The sequence below is a fragment of the Nipponia nippon genome, unplaced genomic scaffold (assembly GCF_047370975.1).
Source record: "Nipponia nippon isolate SJK-2023a ecotype South Korea unplaced genomic scaffold, ASM4737097v1 scaffold_20, whole genome shotgun sequence".
Classification (NCBI taxonomy): domain Eukaryota; kingdom Metazoa; phylum Chordata; class Aves; order Pelecaniformes; family Threskiornithidae; genus Nipponia; species Nipponia nippon.
Window position 1 is genome coordinate 6510543 of NW_028262337.1, and position 17302 is coordinate 6527844.

At 43.9% G+C, this 17302-nt stretch overlaps 1 protein-coding gene across 1 annotated transcript; it reads right to left on the reverse strand.

Annotated features, from left to right (window-relative positions):
• Nucleotides 1-1584: 1584 nt before the first annotated feature.
• Nucleotides 1585-7730, reverse strand: PLK2 (polo like kinase 2). The gene is made up of 14 exons (XM_087759730.1): nucleotides 7459-7730; nucleotides 6855-6962; nucleotides 6573-6689; nucleotides 6249-6378; nucleotides 5879-5966; nucleotides 5377-5472; nucleotides 4959-5157; nucleotides 4715-4862; nucleotides 4189-4286; nucleotides 3430-3553; nucleotides 2925-3165; nucleotides 2695-2824; nucleotides 2495-2605; nucleotides 1585-2373 (listed from the first exon to the last, which is right to left on the reverse strand). Exons 1-14 carry the CDS (start codon nucleotides 7684-7686, stop codon nucleotides 2182-2184), a joined length of 2010 nt encoding a protein of 669 aa, XP_087615856.1. The 5' UTR covers nucleotides 7687-7730; the 3' UTR covers nucleotides 1585-2181.
• Between the last annotated feature and the right edge of the window lie 9572 nt (nucleotides 7731-17302).

Below are 17302 nucleotides of genomic sequence, written 5' to 3' on the forward strand. Positions count from 1 at the left end.
CTCAAGTAATTTTTGTGTTTCAAATACACACAAACTGTATGCTTACTGGTGTCACAAACAAAAAGTGAGATCTTACTTTGTAAGAGAGAAGGGCTCAACAGTGACTGTATGTGTGCAGCAGAATTAAGTAAGTCATGGCCTTCCAGGAATAAAATCAATCATTATCCCTTGAAGAAAGTAGACAGCTGGGAAGCTGAATTCTGCTCACTATAGCAAGTATATATTTAACTTCACTGAACTGCCTGGAGTTACATTAATGAATCCATCTGAAGAACTCAATTACGTCTTCCTGTCTAGACTTGAGAAGTAAATAAATATTACCTAATGCATGGTATTGAATACAAGGAAAACAATCACACTTATAGACACTCGCTGAAAGATGAAGCAAGCCAGTGATACCTCCTCTGCTACGTATTTTGGGTTGACATCTGTACTTTGCTTAGTCTGCACTTTATGACATTGACTGCCTGCTCCTTGCATTCAGCTGCTTTGACTGAAACTCCCATGCCAATTGAGGTCTGTCTTTCAGAACAGACATCATTCAGTTATATGAAGATTAATCCAAATAAGCAATTTGAACTACTGCTTGCTACTGCATCAGAACAGTTGCTTGAAGACTGCTATGCGTTTATATAGCTCCAGGTGCTATATAGTATCTGGAGAGAAATAAGCCCAGCCCACAAGTAGTGCAGGGGGAACGTGTGAGTCATGAGTTCTCAGTAACACTGTCTATTTGCACAGTTTAAATGACAAATGGCATTGCCTTCAGTTTAGGAAAGCAATTGCTCTAATAAGTGTATACTTATTAGCAGTGGGATTGCACTAAGCAGCAGGCCATCCCTATGCTGTTCTCAGCTGTTTTGAGCTACTTTACAGAGAACTTACGGCATACCATTAATGATGTTTGGTCTTAGTAACACTTGTGGTTGCCTAATGTTACCAACTTGGTAGAGTAAGCCCAAAGTTGATACTAAGTCAGCCTTTAATCTTCTCACCATTTTGATTTTACTTTACTGGGGTTACCATTTAACCAAGGGCAGAAAGACACACACACACACAATAAAGAGCAATAGAGGGACAGTGATAGGTATGGACAATTCATTCTGCCTCTGAGGTGTGAGGGTGCTTCAGTCCCTTGGTGAATAAGAGCAATACTTCCACAGCAAGTAAGAGGAGGAAGCTTATAGAGCTCATTATCATAGCTACTGTCCACTGAGTATCATCCAGAAGTAAGGAGTTCTATTCAGTCAGTATAAAACATCAATATCAATTCTGGAATGTAGTATCTTGAAAAGATCTGTACTTTTGTTTTTAGCCCCTAGGACAATAACTAGGTCATTACTTTGCAAGCTCCATCAGCAGATGCTTTAGGGTTGCTGATATAATTAGCAGCAGGATACTAGTGCTTGTGACTACGTGTGTGCATAGACATGGACAAACTGCTCAATGTTACAGCCTGTCTTTCATATCCTGACCTGTAGCAGACTTTTTAAAAATGGCATAAGGAAAGCAGACCTGCCAGGTTTTCAGTAATGCGAAGCAAAGCATGTTAAGTTGTATTGTAAAAAGAGCAGAGAATGATGCTTCAGATTTCCTTTCTCTTTATTGCCAACAGATTTATATTTAAAATGCCAAGGTCCAAAAAAAATGTTGTGTAATAAATACTTCACTTAAGGCTGTAATAAATAAAAAAAATTATTAACAAGGAATGCACTTTGCCAGCCACAAGTGTGGGTATTTTTGAAAAATAAGGGGGGGGGAGAAGAGAGTATGGCCATAAGTTCACAGTTAAGCAGCCAGAAGCTGCTTATTACCGCTATTCCACAACAATGGAGCTCTCCCTTCCCTCCCTTTCCAGATGCGTATTCACAGTTTAACTCCATCAGAAATGCTCTCTTACAGAGGCAGCAGTCACACTCTGCTCAGAGTTCAAGTCAAAAATATCTTTAACACACACACATGAAGCAAGGAAAACTATGGTCCCAAGAACTCCTTGTCACACCATTTTAGTCCAACAGTAGGTTTAGGCTTCTGTCTAACAGATGTGTGCCCAGCACACTAGGACAGTCAAGTTTTCGTACCACCGCACATCCATCATCAACATACTAGTTGCTCCACCATCTCCACTGTAGATGTCACAGTGAACAAGAGGGTCCGTTTGGTTTAACGGAGTCAGTCCTTTCAGTTACATCGCTGCAGCAGCATGTTCAGAGCATATTCCATTCTGTGTTTTAGTTCCAACGAGCATCCAGAAACCAGAAGAGTTGTCAGACGAAACGTTGTGGATATCCTGTCTTCATTGATGTAGGTAAGGAGATACTCCTCACTCTGATTGCAAATGATGATTTTCGTGTGATCATGATAGAAGTTCACCTGTAAAAGAGAAGCGAGTTCCTGTTTGTATACTTTCTCCTCTCAGTTTCTGGCACTTATCTAGTTCTATTGCAATAAAGCATTTGAGGAACATTTTCTCTGGTGATGCTACCAAACTTACTTGAAACGTGCCATCATTGAAGAGCATCATTAATGCTTTATCAGATTTAAGCCACTGTAAGAGGTAAAGCCTGGGCCTGCGTACATCTGTTAGGCTGGGCAAATCTCCACCCTAGGAAAAGCAGCAAAGGACTACATTAAGCACTCAGTTCACATTTAGTGCATTTTTACAGCTCAAGATCCAGAAGGTGCTGAACTTACATCCATGAGGTTCTCTTCCATGTAGTGAGAGAAATACTTCAGTACAGTTACTTGGCTAATGAACTGTTCAGGAGCCTCTGTGGCTGAGAAAACAGAGCACTGGCCTAGCTCAGCATAGTAGTGGACTGTCCTGTAACAGGAGAAATAAAGTAAGAAGGTTAGGAGATGAGATAAAAGTATTTCATGTTTAAACTGCCTTAGTGAGTTGTCAGTTTTGTAATCATTCTTACTTTTTGTCTGGCAGAAGGCTCATATGCGCCCCATTGTTGAAAAGGACACCAACAGTGTGATCTGACAGCTGGTACCCAAAGCCGTACTTGTTAGAATAGTCCACCCATTTTGTAACCCACTGGAAGGATGCTGTCAGCTGTTCTTTGGGAATGCTGTCTGCTTCTGGCATGTTCTCCAGACATCCTCGCAGTACCCTTGCGACCGTATCAGCAACGCTTCCCATGGTACTGTCTTCCAGACCTGCAAGAGAAGGATTATTAGACTGACAAAGAGGACACAGAAGAGCAGCCTTTAATTCTAAACCTTTCAGTTATCTAGACTGTAATTTTAAGAAGTTTAGCCTTTATGGCTTTCCAGTTTTAATTCTTCCAAAATATTAGCTGTAAAATTTAGAGCCTCAAAAATAGGGGGTGGGTGGAAAGCAGCTGTTGGTTTCAAGCTTCTGAGACATGAAGAAAGTAAAAGTGGGATTTAGAATTGGAGATTACATTTTGCTGCACTTACATTCACTGCTACTGCTGCAGCTTCCCAAAGTTCCTCTGACTATCATCCGAATAGAGTCTCCAGTCTGTTTAGTTTCTGGTAATGCTCCCGGCTTTGCTACTGTTGTGATAAGAGGCTGGATCTCCTAGAAGAGATGTCAGACTTGTAAACATCAAACATAACACAAGCCAAGGCTCATACACAAGTTTTGCATGGCTCTCCTGTCTCTCAACAAATGATAAATTCTAGGGAAACTGGTATTAATGTTTCCAGCAAGTACAAAGAGCTGCTGTTAGACTGAGCTTAAAGCAGCACACCAGGTCTTTCCATTCTTTAGATCTTCAATTTGCATCTTACACGCTATTAATCAGTCCTCTGCTCTCCTGCCCTAGCAGAACAGCTCTGTGCAGGTCTGAACACCAAATGGTAAGAGTTAGATCTCAGCAATTTATTCTTTAAGAAGTCCTAGTTAATCGTGAACTGAAGCCCTGTATTTGGAATATTGGGAAAGAACACCTGGCAGACAAGTTACCACATAGACAACAATGGAGTCTAGGCAGATACTGTTATTACTCAAAAACCAAAATTGATAGTCTCCCTACAAAGGCTACCATACCTTGGTGAAGCTTTGTTAAGCCCTCTTAAAGCAACTCTGCTAATCATTTAAGCTTGATTATGCTGTGTACAGCCCCAGCTCTGATATCCAAGTCAAATATAATTTAATTATAGCTACTCCACCCAACTGTTATTGGATTTGAATTGAACTGCACTTGCATTTACCTCATCTGTTCTGTGTTTGTGAGGTTGCTGGGTTATCGATGCCTTCTTCAAATCATGCCTGAGCTTGTAGATTTCTTCGTCTTCTTTAGCTAGTCTGTCTGTAATACAGGAAAATATACTCAATGCTGCATCTGGAAGTGCTGTTCAATTACAGAAAGCCTAATAAGTTAGCTGCAGAAAGCGCATTGTCTCCCTTCAGTAGCTTCCTCTAAACTTGCCATAGTCTCCCAGAACAGTGGTGACATGATACACACAGATCACTAAGAGACTAAACTTTATTAATAGACATTACAGACTAACAGATGGCCAATATAGATTGTCAGTATGCCTTAAGAAGCATTTACTTATGTAAGTTGGTGTAAGTTGCAGGCTACCATCTATATGTATTGATAAAGAGGTCAAAGCTAACCCAGGGAAGCTCTGAGACATAAATACAAGTGCTCTGTTGCTATCTCATAGCTGTACATTACTAGCGTGACATTGATGGCATAGAGACAAGTTTCAAGCATAGCTACAATCTACTTACTATGTGTGTCGAAGTATCTGGCTTTATCCTTTTTACCACCAAAGAGAGCAGCAGCTGCTTTTTTGAAGAAATTTTTAGCAGGACTTGACAAATGGAAATCAGGAACGGTGTGACAACAGCTAGCAGAAAGTCTATCAGGTGTAAAGCCCTATGAAAATGAGATTCAAAAAAATAAGTTTTTAGACTACAGAGTGCATTTTTAGGGTGGATATTTTCTTCAGCCAGAACACTAGACAGTACAAACCTGTAAGAAAAATTCATGCCGAATTATTTCATCTAAACTGGGCCGATCTTCAGGATTTTTAGACAACATGCTAGCTATTAAGTGTTTCGCAGGTGCCAAGAGAGATGAAGGCAAGCTGTATCTTGCTTCCCTTATACATCTGTATGTTTCTTTAAGATTTGTGGTCTCAAATGGGGGTCTTCCCAACAGCATTGTATACCTGTTTAAAAGCAAAGGAAACCAATTTTATTTATTTTACATACCCACAATACTTATCTACAACTACTGAAAAGGCTTTCTTTGTCTCTTAAGACGAAGGAGAATTTCTGCACTTGGGCTATACGTGTATAAAGGGCTGCAGTACTGCATCCCCTTTGAACTCTTAAAAGGCTAAGCCAGTGACAGAAATATTTCATTTCAAAGGCAGCGAAGTACTTACATTACACAGCCTAAGGCCCAGATGTCAGATTCACAGCCGTGCCCTTGTTTGTTGAGGACTTCTGGAGAGAGGTAATTTGGTGTGCCACATATTGTTCTGCAAATCAAAGAGGCCACAGAGCCGGTTAGTATTTCAGATAGAAAGAGGAGAGAAGCTATTTTTCATAGAGCAGGTTTTCCTCTCAAGTTTGGACAAGAACTTAGAGACTCCTAAAGAGGAGCTGTATGAATATTAATAGTGTAGACATGTTTCATGGTGTCTTAATGATACAGGAAGAGCAGACTCGTATCTGCACTATTCGTCAGTCAGGTACCCTGCCGCTGGCATTTGCTATTATTCAAATGCTCAGAGGAAAGCAGAAGTCAAAGCATGGCAGCCTGATTTCTAGAAGGGGAAATCTTGATCCCAGAAGCAATTAGCTTTGCTGTGGAACAGGATTTCTCATTTCTAAAGGAATTTGGTTTCATTTACTACTAGACTTTACATCTTTTCATGCTCCTACCTCCTCCTGTGCTCCAGTGGTTCCAGCCTAGCTGCCAAGCCAAAGTCACCCAGTTTCAGTTCCATGTTCTCATTAATGAAGAAGTTACCTAGCAGACACAGAAATTCCAGTTAGTCCTTCTCTTGCAGGGTAGGAATGCATTTGCCACAGGTGCTGAGTCATTCTTTGTTCAAAGCCAGAAGTTAGCCAAGATCTATTTTTTTTTAAAGTAGGAATGCTTAATGTCATTCCTTAAGCACTCGAAGTTTCCACTGTAAAGACAGACTGAGCTGATTCTATTAATTAAGCTATCACCATACAAGTGTAAAGTGGTACCCTGCTGACAGGGCTGGAGGAGTGTGTTTTGAAGTCGGCGAGGTGCAGAACTTACCTAGTTTAAGATCCCTGTGCAAGATTTCCTGTTCATGAAGATACTTTAGCCCTGACACAATTTGCCTGAGGTAGTATCGTACTTCTGGTTCTGTCAATACCTTCCTCGCTTTTAAGATGTGAGCCATTGACTGCAGAGGGAAAACAAAGGCAGAAATGTCACCGAGCATTCATGCACAAGATTCACCTTAAGCAACAGTAAATCAATGCATGGATAAATGACAACTGAAGAAGCCACAAAAAAATACCTTTTACACATCACACATTTAAATTAGTTGCAGATTCCAGGTAAGTAAATACTGGTTTTCTCCCAGTTGATGCTCACCCTTCTACTGCAGTACTCCAGAAGAATGTAAATGTTCTCTCTGTCTTCAAAGTAGTGGTAAAACTGCACAACATGTCTATGATTAAGCATTCTGTGCAGCTCAATCTCTTTATCAATCTGAGGAGACAAGGGGAGAAAAAAAAGTGTTGTTAGCCTTGCATCCACAAGGTTGAGCAGAGGCTCTATCAGAACCATTTCAGGGAAAGGGCTGGGCAATTCAGCACACAAAGAGAGTTTGAGGAGGGGAAAAAAAAAAAAGAAAAGTCATTCATGCACACACACCTTTTCCCTTTGATGAGGTTTTGCTACTCTGCTGTGAGGAATGATTTTTGCAGCATAAACTTTATTTGTTGTCAAATCTGTCATCTCATAACACTTGGCGAATCCACCCTAGAGAGACATACGAGAAAAAGGCAATTAGAGCAGGTATGAAAGAAGTCCCACACTTAGTCATTCCCCAGCTCACGCATTAGTCAAGGAGCGCAACTTCCTTTGCACGGGGCAATTTGGTAAAAGGCAGGTCTTGGGTTCATCGCCTACCTGAAGGATCGCCTTGCGGCTCCCCCCCCCGCCCCGCATGCAACACCAGAGTCATTTCTGTAGGCTTGCCCGAGCTGAAGGCACGGTTCCCCTTGTATTTAGGGGCAGAGATGAATCGGGGTGCTCGGACCCACTGCCTCTGGACCGGGGCAACGCACGGGCAAATCGGTCTCCGGGCGGCAGCGCGGCGTTCCCCGGAGCAGGCAGCCCCGCAGAGGCAGCGTCCGCCGCACGCAGCGCCCGCACCGGCGCCCCGCACCGCGCCGCGCTCCGCCGGGGAGGGCGGCCGGGCCGGGGCACAGCGGCCGCCGCCCCGGGAGGGCACGGGGCCCGCCGCGGCCATTACCTTTCCCAGCACCTTCCCGCGGCAGTAGCGCTTCCCCGTCGTGGGGTCGGTTATAATCCGGGAGACCTCGGCGGCGGGGTGGGCGTGCGGGTGCGGGTGCTGGTGCGGCTGCTCCTCCGCCTTCTTCCTCCGCGACTCGCCGCCGGCCGCCCTGCCCAGCGCCGCCTCGCAGCCCTTGGCGCCGCCGCCGCCGCCCGGCGGGTACGCGATGGTCCGCAGCAGCTCCATCACCGCGCCTCGCCGGCTCCGTCCTGCCTTCCCGCCCCGCTCCCGACGCGCTGCCGACGCCGAGCGGCGCCCCGGCTCGTCCCTTATATCGCGGGAGGCGGCTCCGCCCCGGCGCTGCGGGACGGCCCCCGCCGCGCTCTCGCTCCGCCCGCCCGGCTTGGCCCGGCCCCGGGGCGGCCCGAGGGGAGCTGTGCCGCAGCGGGCCGTCCCGCACCGCACCGCAGCGCAGCGCACCGCACCGAACCGCCCGTGCGGCGGGAGCAGCTTCGCCGGGCGGGCGGTGAACCCCGCTGGAGTCCGGGGCAGCCGGGCCGGGCGCCTTTGGGGTCTCCCTGCCAGGCGCTCCGACTGCGGCGGCCGCTCTGCCCGCCGCCGGCCCCGGGCGGGAGCACCCTCAGCAGAAGGTGTATTTTCCTGGCTAGTGGATTGCTGCTTGTGGGGCGGCAGGAGGCTCTGATAGACGATCAGTGCCGTGGCCTGTATGAGCAGCCCCCTACAAGTGTCTGTTGCTGCATGCGAGGAAGGGAAGGAGTTTTCCCACCTATGCCTAAGCAACTCCCCCACAGCAGAGAGCCGGGGTCTGCTTTTTCTCTCAGCGTCAAGCTGTGGCCCATGGACTTGCTCAGCGCAAGTCATTGGGGTGCATGCCCCAGTGCCAAGGAGCTACCCTGTCCCTCCCTTTGCATGGAGAGCCCATGCCAAGTGACACCCCCCCCAGAGCTGTCTGACAACACTCAGCTCTCAAATCTTCTTTTCACAAGCAGAAGCATTTCCTTAAACATCCCGAATGCACATAAATTAATTTTGAAGACCTCTGAAGGAAGCTGTAGTCCAGGACCTCTGACCTAGATGTTTGAGTACAGACAACTGTTGAAGAGTGAAGTTTGCGTATGGGAGAAAAGTTTCAAAATGTGAAATTGTTTTGCGTTTCTCCCGTTCTGAAGATGCAAAACCACTGAAGTTCCTTACTTCCTTGGTTTGTTACACATTTCTGAAGTACTATTTGCTTGTTGGCACACACTAAGAACACTTCTACTCTCTTCCATTGCTGGTAAAAATCAAAGTCTAGTTGATTTAATACAAATGACTCTCAGACCATGTAACCGTATAAATTATTTCAGTGTCAGTCTCTGAACATCCCTCATTTCAGATCTTAAAATAACAGCAAAATAGGCTTATTTTACAGTGTTAACATCAGGATGCATGCTTTATCAGAACCTTCCCCAAAACAGCAAAAGTGCAGAACAATGGTATCTAAGTTTCCCTATGTAGGTATTGCATTATGAAGGTAACAGTGCTCAAGTCTCAAATATATTGGATTGCGTACACTCTATTTCTACCCATCCACAGTTTTTTACTGGACATGCACTCTTACGTGCAGGTGTCTTAGAATCATAGAATCATAGAGTGCTTTGGGATGGAAGAGACCTTTAAAGGTCACCTAGTCCATCCCCCCTGCAATGGGCAGGGACACCTTCACCTAGATCAGGTTGCTCAGAGCCCCGTCCAGCCTGGCCTTGAATGTTTCCAAGGATGGGGCATCTGCCACCTCTCTGGGCAACCCGTTCCAGTGTTTCACCACCCCATTCTAAAAAATTTCTTCCTTATATCCAGTCTGAATTTTCCCTCTTTTAGTTTAAAACCATTACCCCTTGTCTTATCACTACTGGCCCTGCTAAAGTCTGTCCCTATCTTTCTTATAAGCCTCCTTTAAGTATTGAAAGGCTGCAATAAGGTCACCCCGCAGCCTTCTCTGCTCCAGGCTGAACAACCCACTTACCTCACTCTGCAAAGTCTAGTCAAGTCATGTTAGCATTACTAGTGATTAACCATAAGGACAGAGGTGAAAACAAGAAGAGTGAAAAATTGGGATACCTGGGATGTATTCAGTCCTGTGCCCACTCACATCTTAGCCTTACAAGCATTGGCTTCCCAGGCTAATATTTTTTCCCTCACACAATTTAACTTTCTCTAAATTAGTATCCATTATTGCAAAATAAGTTGCTTAATGTAAACGTGATTTCTTGATGCTTTGTTTTCTGTCAGTAAGTTGCTTTGGTCTGCTGTGCTGAGAGATGTATGGGGAAAGGAAAAAATAGGCAGGATAGACGTACACGTTTTCCCTCCACTGGAAAGAAGTGGCACTACACATGGTAAAAAGCAAATTTGAGAAAAACAAGCTTTGTTTGGTAAAGGGTTAGGGGAGATTGCTAAGCTTGTCTTCAAGAAGACACAAGGACATGTTTAAATCTGAATATACAAAGTGTTCTGCTAAGCAAGACTAGGACTATTTGTTCTCACAGACTTTGCTGAAGCAAAGTCTTTAAGCTATGTTCCCTCTGAGTTACAAAAGGCCATGAGGCTGCCCCATGCAGCCTGTTCAGTTACTCTAAGATTGCTTCTCCCACTCTGGTACAGGTAGCATAACACTTGTGTCAAGGTGCCAAGTTTACCATACTACTTATTGTGAGGTTTTACAAAGGAAAAGCCGTTGCAATAATAAGAATTTTTGACAGCATTCTTAACCCCAGTGATGAATTGTGTTTCTGCCCTTTCTGCCTCTGAATTTGCTCCTCCATCTTTTCTCTTCTCCAGTCGTTCCACTGTCTTGTGAGTTCTGCCCTGCCTTCGAAGTCCAAATATGCACAGCTCATCAGGTAACTTTAGCTGTAGGTACTAAGTTCAGTACTTCAGTGCTCCAGAGGCCTCTAAAAGCTTATGTGCTGGCACTTAAATTTCTTGCACTTACATTACTTACATTTCTTAGCTTCTGCGGTGAGCTACTGGGTATTTTGCAATTAATTTATTTCACTTTTTCCTTCTAAAGCTGTTCTCTTGGATAAAATAACATTAATGCAAAGGCTTGAAACTGACCCTTTCGTATCTTGCAAGAGGAAAGCCATCCTAGCCAGCGCTATGTAATCTCCCACTTCTTCCAAGTTACATCAGCAGAGTGCTCATGCAGCCTGCATGAAAAGCTCGTTTGCAAGCTAGCTAAGATAGCAGCAGCTCTGTAGCCAGATCAGTACGCAGCACTGCAGTTACCCTGCCAAGAAACAGGGCAAACATTGCCTGAACTCAGGCTTCACACATGCCTTCTGTCTCTGGCTCCAGAAAAAAAGTAATCCCTTATCCCTACAGCTTCACTTTGACACAAGTGTACAGCTTTTTCATAAAAGCCTGATTATCGAGGGTCTGGGAAGCCTGGGCATGCATAAATCCCTGGGTCAGATGAGGAATGGCAATTTGACAGAGTCATAAGTGGCCTAATTACAGGCTTGTGGGAAGAAGGTCTTGGCAGGAACCTCTCATTCTTACCCTAGCATTGGGAGAAAGAGGTGTTTGAAGACTTACGTTTCCAGAAAGAAGCACATTAAATCCTGGATGTCCCACTCCCTGCATGTTACAGAGCCTTGGCACTCTGTTCATGGCTGTGAATTTGCCAGGGCAACCAAGTCCTTATGTGAAATCAGTATCAATGCCACCTACCTGGCCTCCAGACTGTCTCACAACTGAACTTCCTTCCTACGGGGCCGCTAATACGCTTTTTCCTCACCAGCATGCCAGTCTGAGCCAATTCACTGTGCTTCGACAGCCCCACGCACCGACAGCCCCGCGGGCCACGCTGGGCTCAGGTGGCAGCCCACGCTGGTTCGGCGGGCAGAGCTGGCCTTTACCCGGGGCTGGCCTCCTCACTTGATTTCTGCTATCAAAAGCTCTGCTCTCCTGCCTCAAGCTAGCTGTCGGCAGGACCGCATTTTCCACTTAGACAGTCATGGAGTGCCCTCAGCTGCTGAAATGAAGTTATGACAGTTTGTCCGAAAAGAAGCATATTCTACTTAAAGATGGGACAGACTAATGAGCCCCATGAATAGCATCATCACTGGAATATGTACCAACATATATGGGTGATAAAAATTACGCAGCTCATTTCTAGAACATCACACTATAGAAAATGTGTTATTAAAATTGTGGCTTTTACACAATGTGCTTCAACGATCCTCTGCGACTTGTCAGAGAAGAGAGTAGTTATGTCTGGAGAAACTATTGCTAATCTTACTGTATTATAGTGATCGACTAAGTCTCATTTCTCCTCTTGACTTCTTCCCTAGCTCACCCCCCTCATTTCATTCTTCTAGTTTAACCTTTTCTACCCCACCAGCTCCACACCAGCCTTGTCCCACTACCCCATACAGGTCTGTACGTGCTCTCCTTTTGTGTTCCATGCTTTCCCTGCTCTCCAGGGCACTTGCTGTTGTGCTTCCAGTGAAGTACTCATTTAATAGCCTGTAGGGTATGTAGCATAGGCAGCCTCACCAAATAAAGTATAAAACGCATAAAAGCTGAACTAGATACAGAACTAAACATTTGCTCTGATGCTGCCATGCAGTTTCAGTGTGCCACTTCCCTTGCAGGATTTTATTGTCACAGATCATCCTCACACACAGTTGTGATACCATTTATCTTCCCTAACTCACTGCAGAGCTAGTGCAAAGCACTTGTTTCTGCTATATTTCATGTATTTTCGTTTCCTTTGTTTGAAGCTTGGCAAAGTTTCCAAAGATCTGAATTCTTTCGCAGTTTCATTTGAAGTGATCTACTAATTAAAAAGCAGGCAGACTACCAAGAGCTTAAGGCAATCATATGTTTTCCCAGAAAAATCTCCAGAAAAGAGGGTGCTTAGCCCAGTGGTCACATAGGCTGTGCTAGTTTTTTGTTCCTTCTGGGGTGGTGCCAAGGTCTCTTCCTGCTCTGCCACCTCGGTGTGGTCTCCCTGCGGCTGGCAGGAAGGCAAGGCTGCAGTTGTGGTGGTTATAGGATGCTGTATTATGTCCCCAATGACACAAAACTCTTTTTATTTCCTGGAGTTTAATAAGTACCTACATGGTCAGGATGGCTGGCTGGCTCTGAAAGGCAATCCCTTGGTGCAAAGATTGAGTATGGGAAATAATATAGCTCCAGTCAAGCGTCAGTGTCAAGTGAAGACAGTGTCAAAGAGACTCAGCTTTCTCTTATCCCTCATTGCTCTCACACTCCTTCCCTGTCCTGCTTGGGTTGAGTAATGTCTCACAGCTTGATTTCAGGCACTAGCCCCTGCGCTCAGGAAGTGCAGAAACACCTTCATACAGCACCTACTTCTATGACTGAAGTAAGACCACAGGTTTGCACATTGTGGTATTTTTCTCATTTTGTTTTTTTCACAGCTTGACTTGTTTTTCTTGTACATCCCAGACCAAAACAACGACTATACTAACCTCAAAGTTAACAGTAAAGTGTCTAAAGCCTCTGCCTTTACCTCTAAAGGTTGATCAAACTTGTTATTTTAAACTTTGCAAGGTTAATAGTTGAGGATGTGTTTGCACAGACAATACTGTCAGATACATCGTTTCCTTCAGTGAAATTCTCTACGGCCTCTATTCGACCCCCTTCCAATGCACTAGGGAGAACCAAGAGTGCCAACTGTATTACCCATCCATACAAAACAGTTTAACCTAATGACCACAAACACATGCAAATACTTCATGCAGTGCCCTGTAGGAATCACACTCACTCCGCCTGCAATGTGAATGCTCCTAAGTGCTCACTTAGCCAAAGAGTATCTGTCCACAAGATATTTAGTAAGACATTCTGGCACCCTGGGCACCCTTTCTGCCAGCAGCAGCTTTGTTTTTTGCTGCTACTGCTTCTTCTGAAGCACTGGTGATTTTCATACGCTGTTGAAGGTGCTTGGAACTTCATGAGACCGGGACTTAAGATACCACATGCCAATGATATAATGGTTATGCCCAGAATTAGCCTGCCTCCCATATAAAAGACCACTAGGCCCATTATGCAACTGCATCAATCATGCAGAAGGAACAAAGATCTGTGTGATGGTAAAGCATCATGCCCAGTATTAGAGACACTTGGCTTCAAACCTGAGGAACAATTGGAGTAGTGTTTTGTGCCCTAAAGAACTGTCTAGATTCTTTTGCTTTTTTTTTTTTTTTTTTTTTTGTAGCCCTTCTCAATGCCCAAACATCTTAAACATAAAACCTCCTTGTTAAAGGAAATAATGCCAAAGGGTAGTCAAAATCCTCTAAACAGAACAAAGAGGTCACTACTTCAGTCAGTTTGTTTCCTTTCCTGCTCTGCCTTCCCCTTTCCAATTTCAGTCTTCAGCCACTGCAGGACACAGAACAGGAGACAGTTTTCTACCGATTAGGCTAAGCACTTACTTTCTTTCTATAGGTAGGAACGCAGTTTCCTGAATCCACAGAGCAGAATTCAGTGTTACTGGTGTTCAGATAACACAGACAACACAGGAACAGAGTTATGAGATATATGGGGTAAGAGCCCATATCCCAGGTTATCTGTCTCCATGACACTCCTTTCTGTCAAGAGCAATCATATCTGTTTTTCACACATGTGTTGCTAGTAACTAGACATGTACAGGCCACTTCTGACTATATGTTATAAACATGAAACACAAAAGAGAAGAACAAGTATTTAGGAGATTGAAAGCATTTGTTGCCTTATTTTCTGCAATTAACTAAGCTTGTAGAACACAATAGCTCAAAAACCTAAATGTTCTGGCAGACAGGAGTACAAGTCATTATTCCTAATCCTCAACAGTTGCATATAATGTTCAAACTCAGCAAGACAGTGATGCATGTTTTATGCATGCCTAGATACAGAGGAACTCTGGGAAGTTAGAGTTGAAGGTAGAGGAGTTGATGGTCTACAGAAAACTAAGATACAAGGCCAGCGCTTCCTTTCAGCACTGCAGGTACTAGAGAGGCTCTTTGCTACCAAAGTGAGGCATGCCAGAAGCAATCCTGGAACAGAGCAGAAGAGAGAGCCTGTTCAGGAAGAAACAGTGGACTGAAAGCTGCTGTTGTCAGAGCCAAGTGAAGCAACCATATAATCTATGAAAGATGGGTATCCTATCCTCTTTTGCCTATTGGGATTAGATCAGACCCAGTTAATATTTATTGCCTTTCCTAGATTTCTTCTATCCACGACTCTAATATTAAAGCAACCGGCTTAAACAAAAGCATGTAGAGAGGAGAGTTAGCACCATATGTTACTATCAAAGTCATTGTTTATTAGACACAACATGACAGAGGCACATGTTCAGAGATTCTGTGGAAAGCTTCTGAGAAGCACACTTTTCAATAAGCTGTTTACTGTCTTGCATACATTAGAAGCTTTTCTAAGTGTTTGTTACCTCCATTTTGTTTTATACATAGATCACTACAGCTTTTCCAGGTAAGAGTACTGTCTATATTTATGTAAATATTTGAAAGTGACTGGCACTACGTTTAGTTTATTGGAGTTATACTTGTCTTGACTGCTAATCTGAAGAGTTGAAGCATGTCATTAGTAAAGCCAGTATACCACAAAAAGTAAATCATACACAAAAAGTGGCCTCTGATGAAAGTTAAGGTATCTAGGAAATAGAGACATATAAAATCCAGTCTGCTGGCCTCTTTGAGAATAGAAATGAGAGCAGGTGGTGGTTAAGACAGGATGGATAAAAGAAAAAATGAACAAAAAGCATGCCCTAAATAGCTAGGTGTGAAAATGAAAATCCCCACTAGATTTTTTTTTCCAGCAACTCACTTTGATCTTTTTGTTCTAGCATCCTTTTCTGATTGAAGCTATTATTAGCATCAGCCACCCAGGGAAGGTAGGTAGGCCAGCACGGTGCTTTCCTCTTCCTGAGCTTAGCTGCACAGTCCACCAATGGCCAAAGACCTAGTGTGGCTATTGGACATCTGCTTTTTTAAATAGGGAAGTCAGTACCTTGAATAAAGCTCCTCATCAGTACAAAGAAAAAACCCAGGGGAAGGTATTTGACAAGTGCAAACAAAGCCAGAGCTGTAACTGAAAACCTGCTGGCAAAATGACTAAATCCACTAGCCAGAAGGCCCTCCAAACATGGAGAATCTGTCTGGGTGCAGTCACTGACCCCACAGACTGGACACATGCTGGGCAGTAAAAAACACATATTCCTCCCAGCATCATAGCAGATGCTTTTCTGCGCACCTGCATTAAGAAGAGAAAGTCAGGACTACCGAAAGGGAAAATGAGAATTCAGTACCACAGCTACAAACTGACTCGGGCATTTTGGCCAGCACAGGGGATGTTTTGGGAAACTTTAGTTCTATCTAATCTTTAGCTCTATGTCAAATTGATATTTTAAGCAGGTTTGGGTTGTGGTTTCTCTGTTGGCCTTTAATGTTCTCTATTGCTTGACGTGGGGCAGTTGTTTTTAAGTTTTGAGAGCAGTTACTATTGGCTTAGATCAACCGCAGCGAATTTATTGTGTAACAAGTACATCACACTTTCATGTCTAAAGTGCACAGTTGTAGCCCACAGCAAACGCAAAATAATACAGAAAGATAATGCTCAACTGAACTTACGACAAGGTAAAAACGTGAACACAAGTAGTTATTGCAGCTCTGCGATGCCAAGAGAAGCTGTGATACCTGGCAAAGAGTGAGCCTTCAGAAAGGAAGTAAAATATTGCAAATACAAGTTTAGCAACAGGATGCGATAGCTTAGCCCACAACATGGATTATTGGACTTCTGAGATGGGACTGAGCTAATTTTAGCTCTCATTTCAAGTAGAGCAGGGCACTTCCTCCAGTGAAAGAGTAGCAGTGACCTTCACAGCGAACCGTGATGTTTCTCCTATCGAAGTCTGCATTTAGCTTTAAAAGTTCCTGCTTCTATTTTAGACTTCCAGGAGGGCTGGTGTGCTGAAAGACCTGTCTCTTTTTTTAGATACATCAACCCGAGTAAATAAAAAAATATTACCTCTCCCTTGTCTGGTTTACATCTTTAGATTCTCATGGCAGAAATACTGCCACCACAAGCTTGCTGATTTTTTCTTAGTTAAGTAGCTCATCACTGTTAGCCTTAAATGACAGATTTGAGAATCGTGGAATCAGCAGACTTCTGATTCTAACAGACATGGACAGCTTTTAGTCATCTGTCAAATGGTGACAGGGGCTTATGGTCAGGTTTCCAAGGAATACCCATCTGGTAAGTAAAATGTATGAAGGACATCTTCCAATACTCACTTGCACAAAACATACCTACTTTTAAAAAATTAGAACTTTGCTTTCCTGGCCTTTGGTTCCCTGGTGATAGTCTTTCTGGTTAGGCGTATGGTGCTTAAGGAAACACGGCTGCTTCTAGAAGAGCAATACTGATTGAGAGGGGCAGAAAGAGAGTGAGCAGCTTTAAGAAGTCCAGTGACAAGAAACTCTGGTTTCATGCCCTTTCAGCAGTCAGACAGGCTGTTCACACTTGCATGTGCTTTGCCAAAAAACAGGAGAAGGTCATCTAAGTGGAAAACAATGTGGTGAGTGTTATTTTGCAACTACCTTACAGTGCTTTAAAGACATACCAAGATGTTAAATATACATAGCCATTTGTGGTTGGAACAAATGTTTTCAAACACACTTCAGTCCCACACAGAGCACTGCATCACAAACCCACTTCAGAGGTATTCCAAGTTCAGTTAGACTGATCCCCAAGCTTGTCTTTGTACAGAAAGAAACAAAGCAGATAAACTGCTTAGCAAGGTCTCTGACCAAGAAGCGCGGATGCCCAAGCCTATACG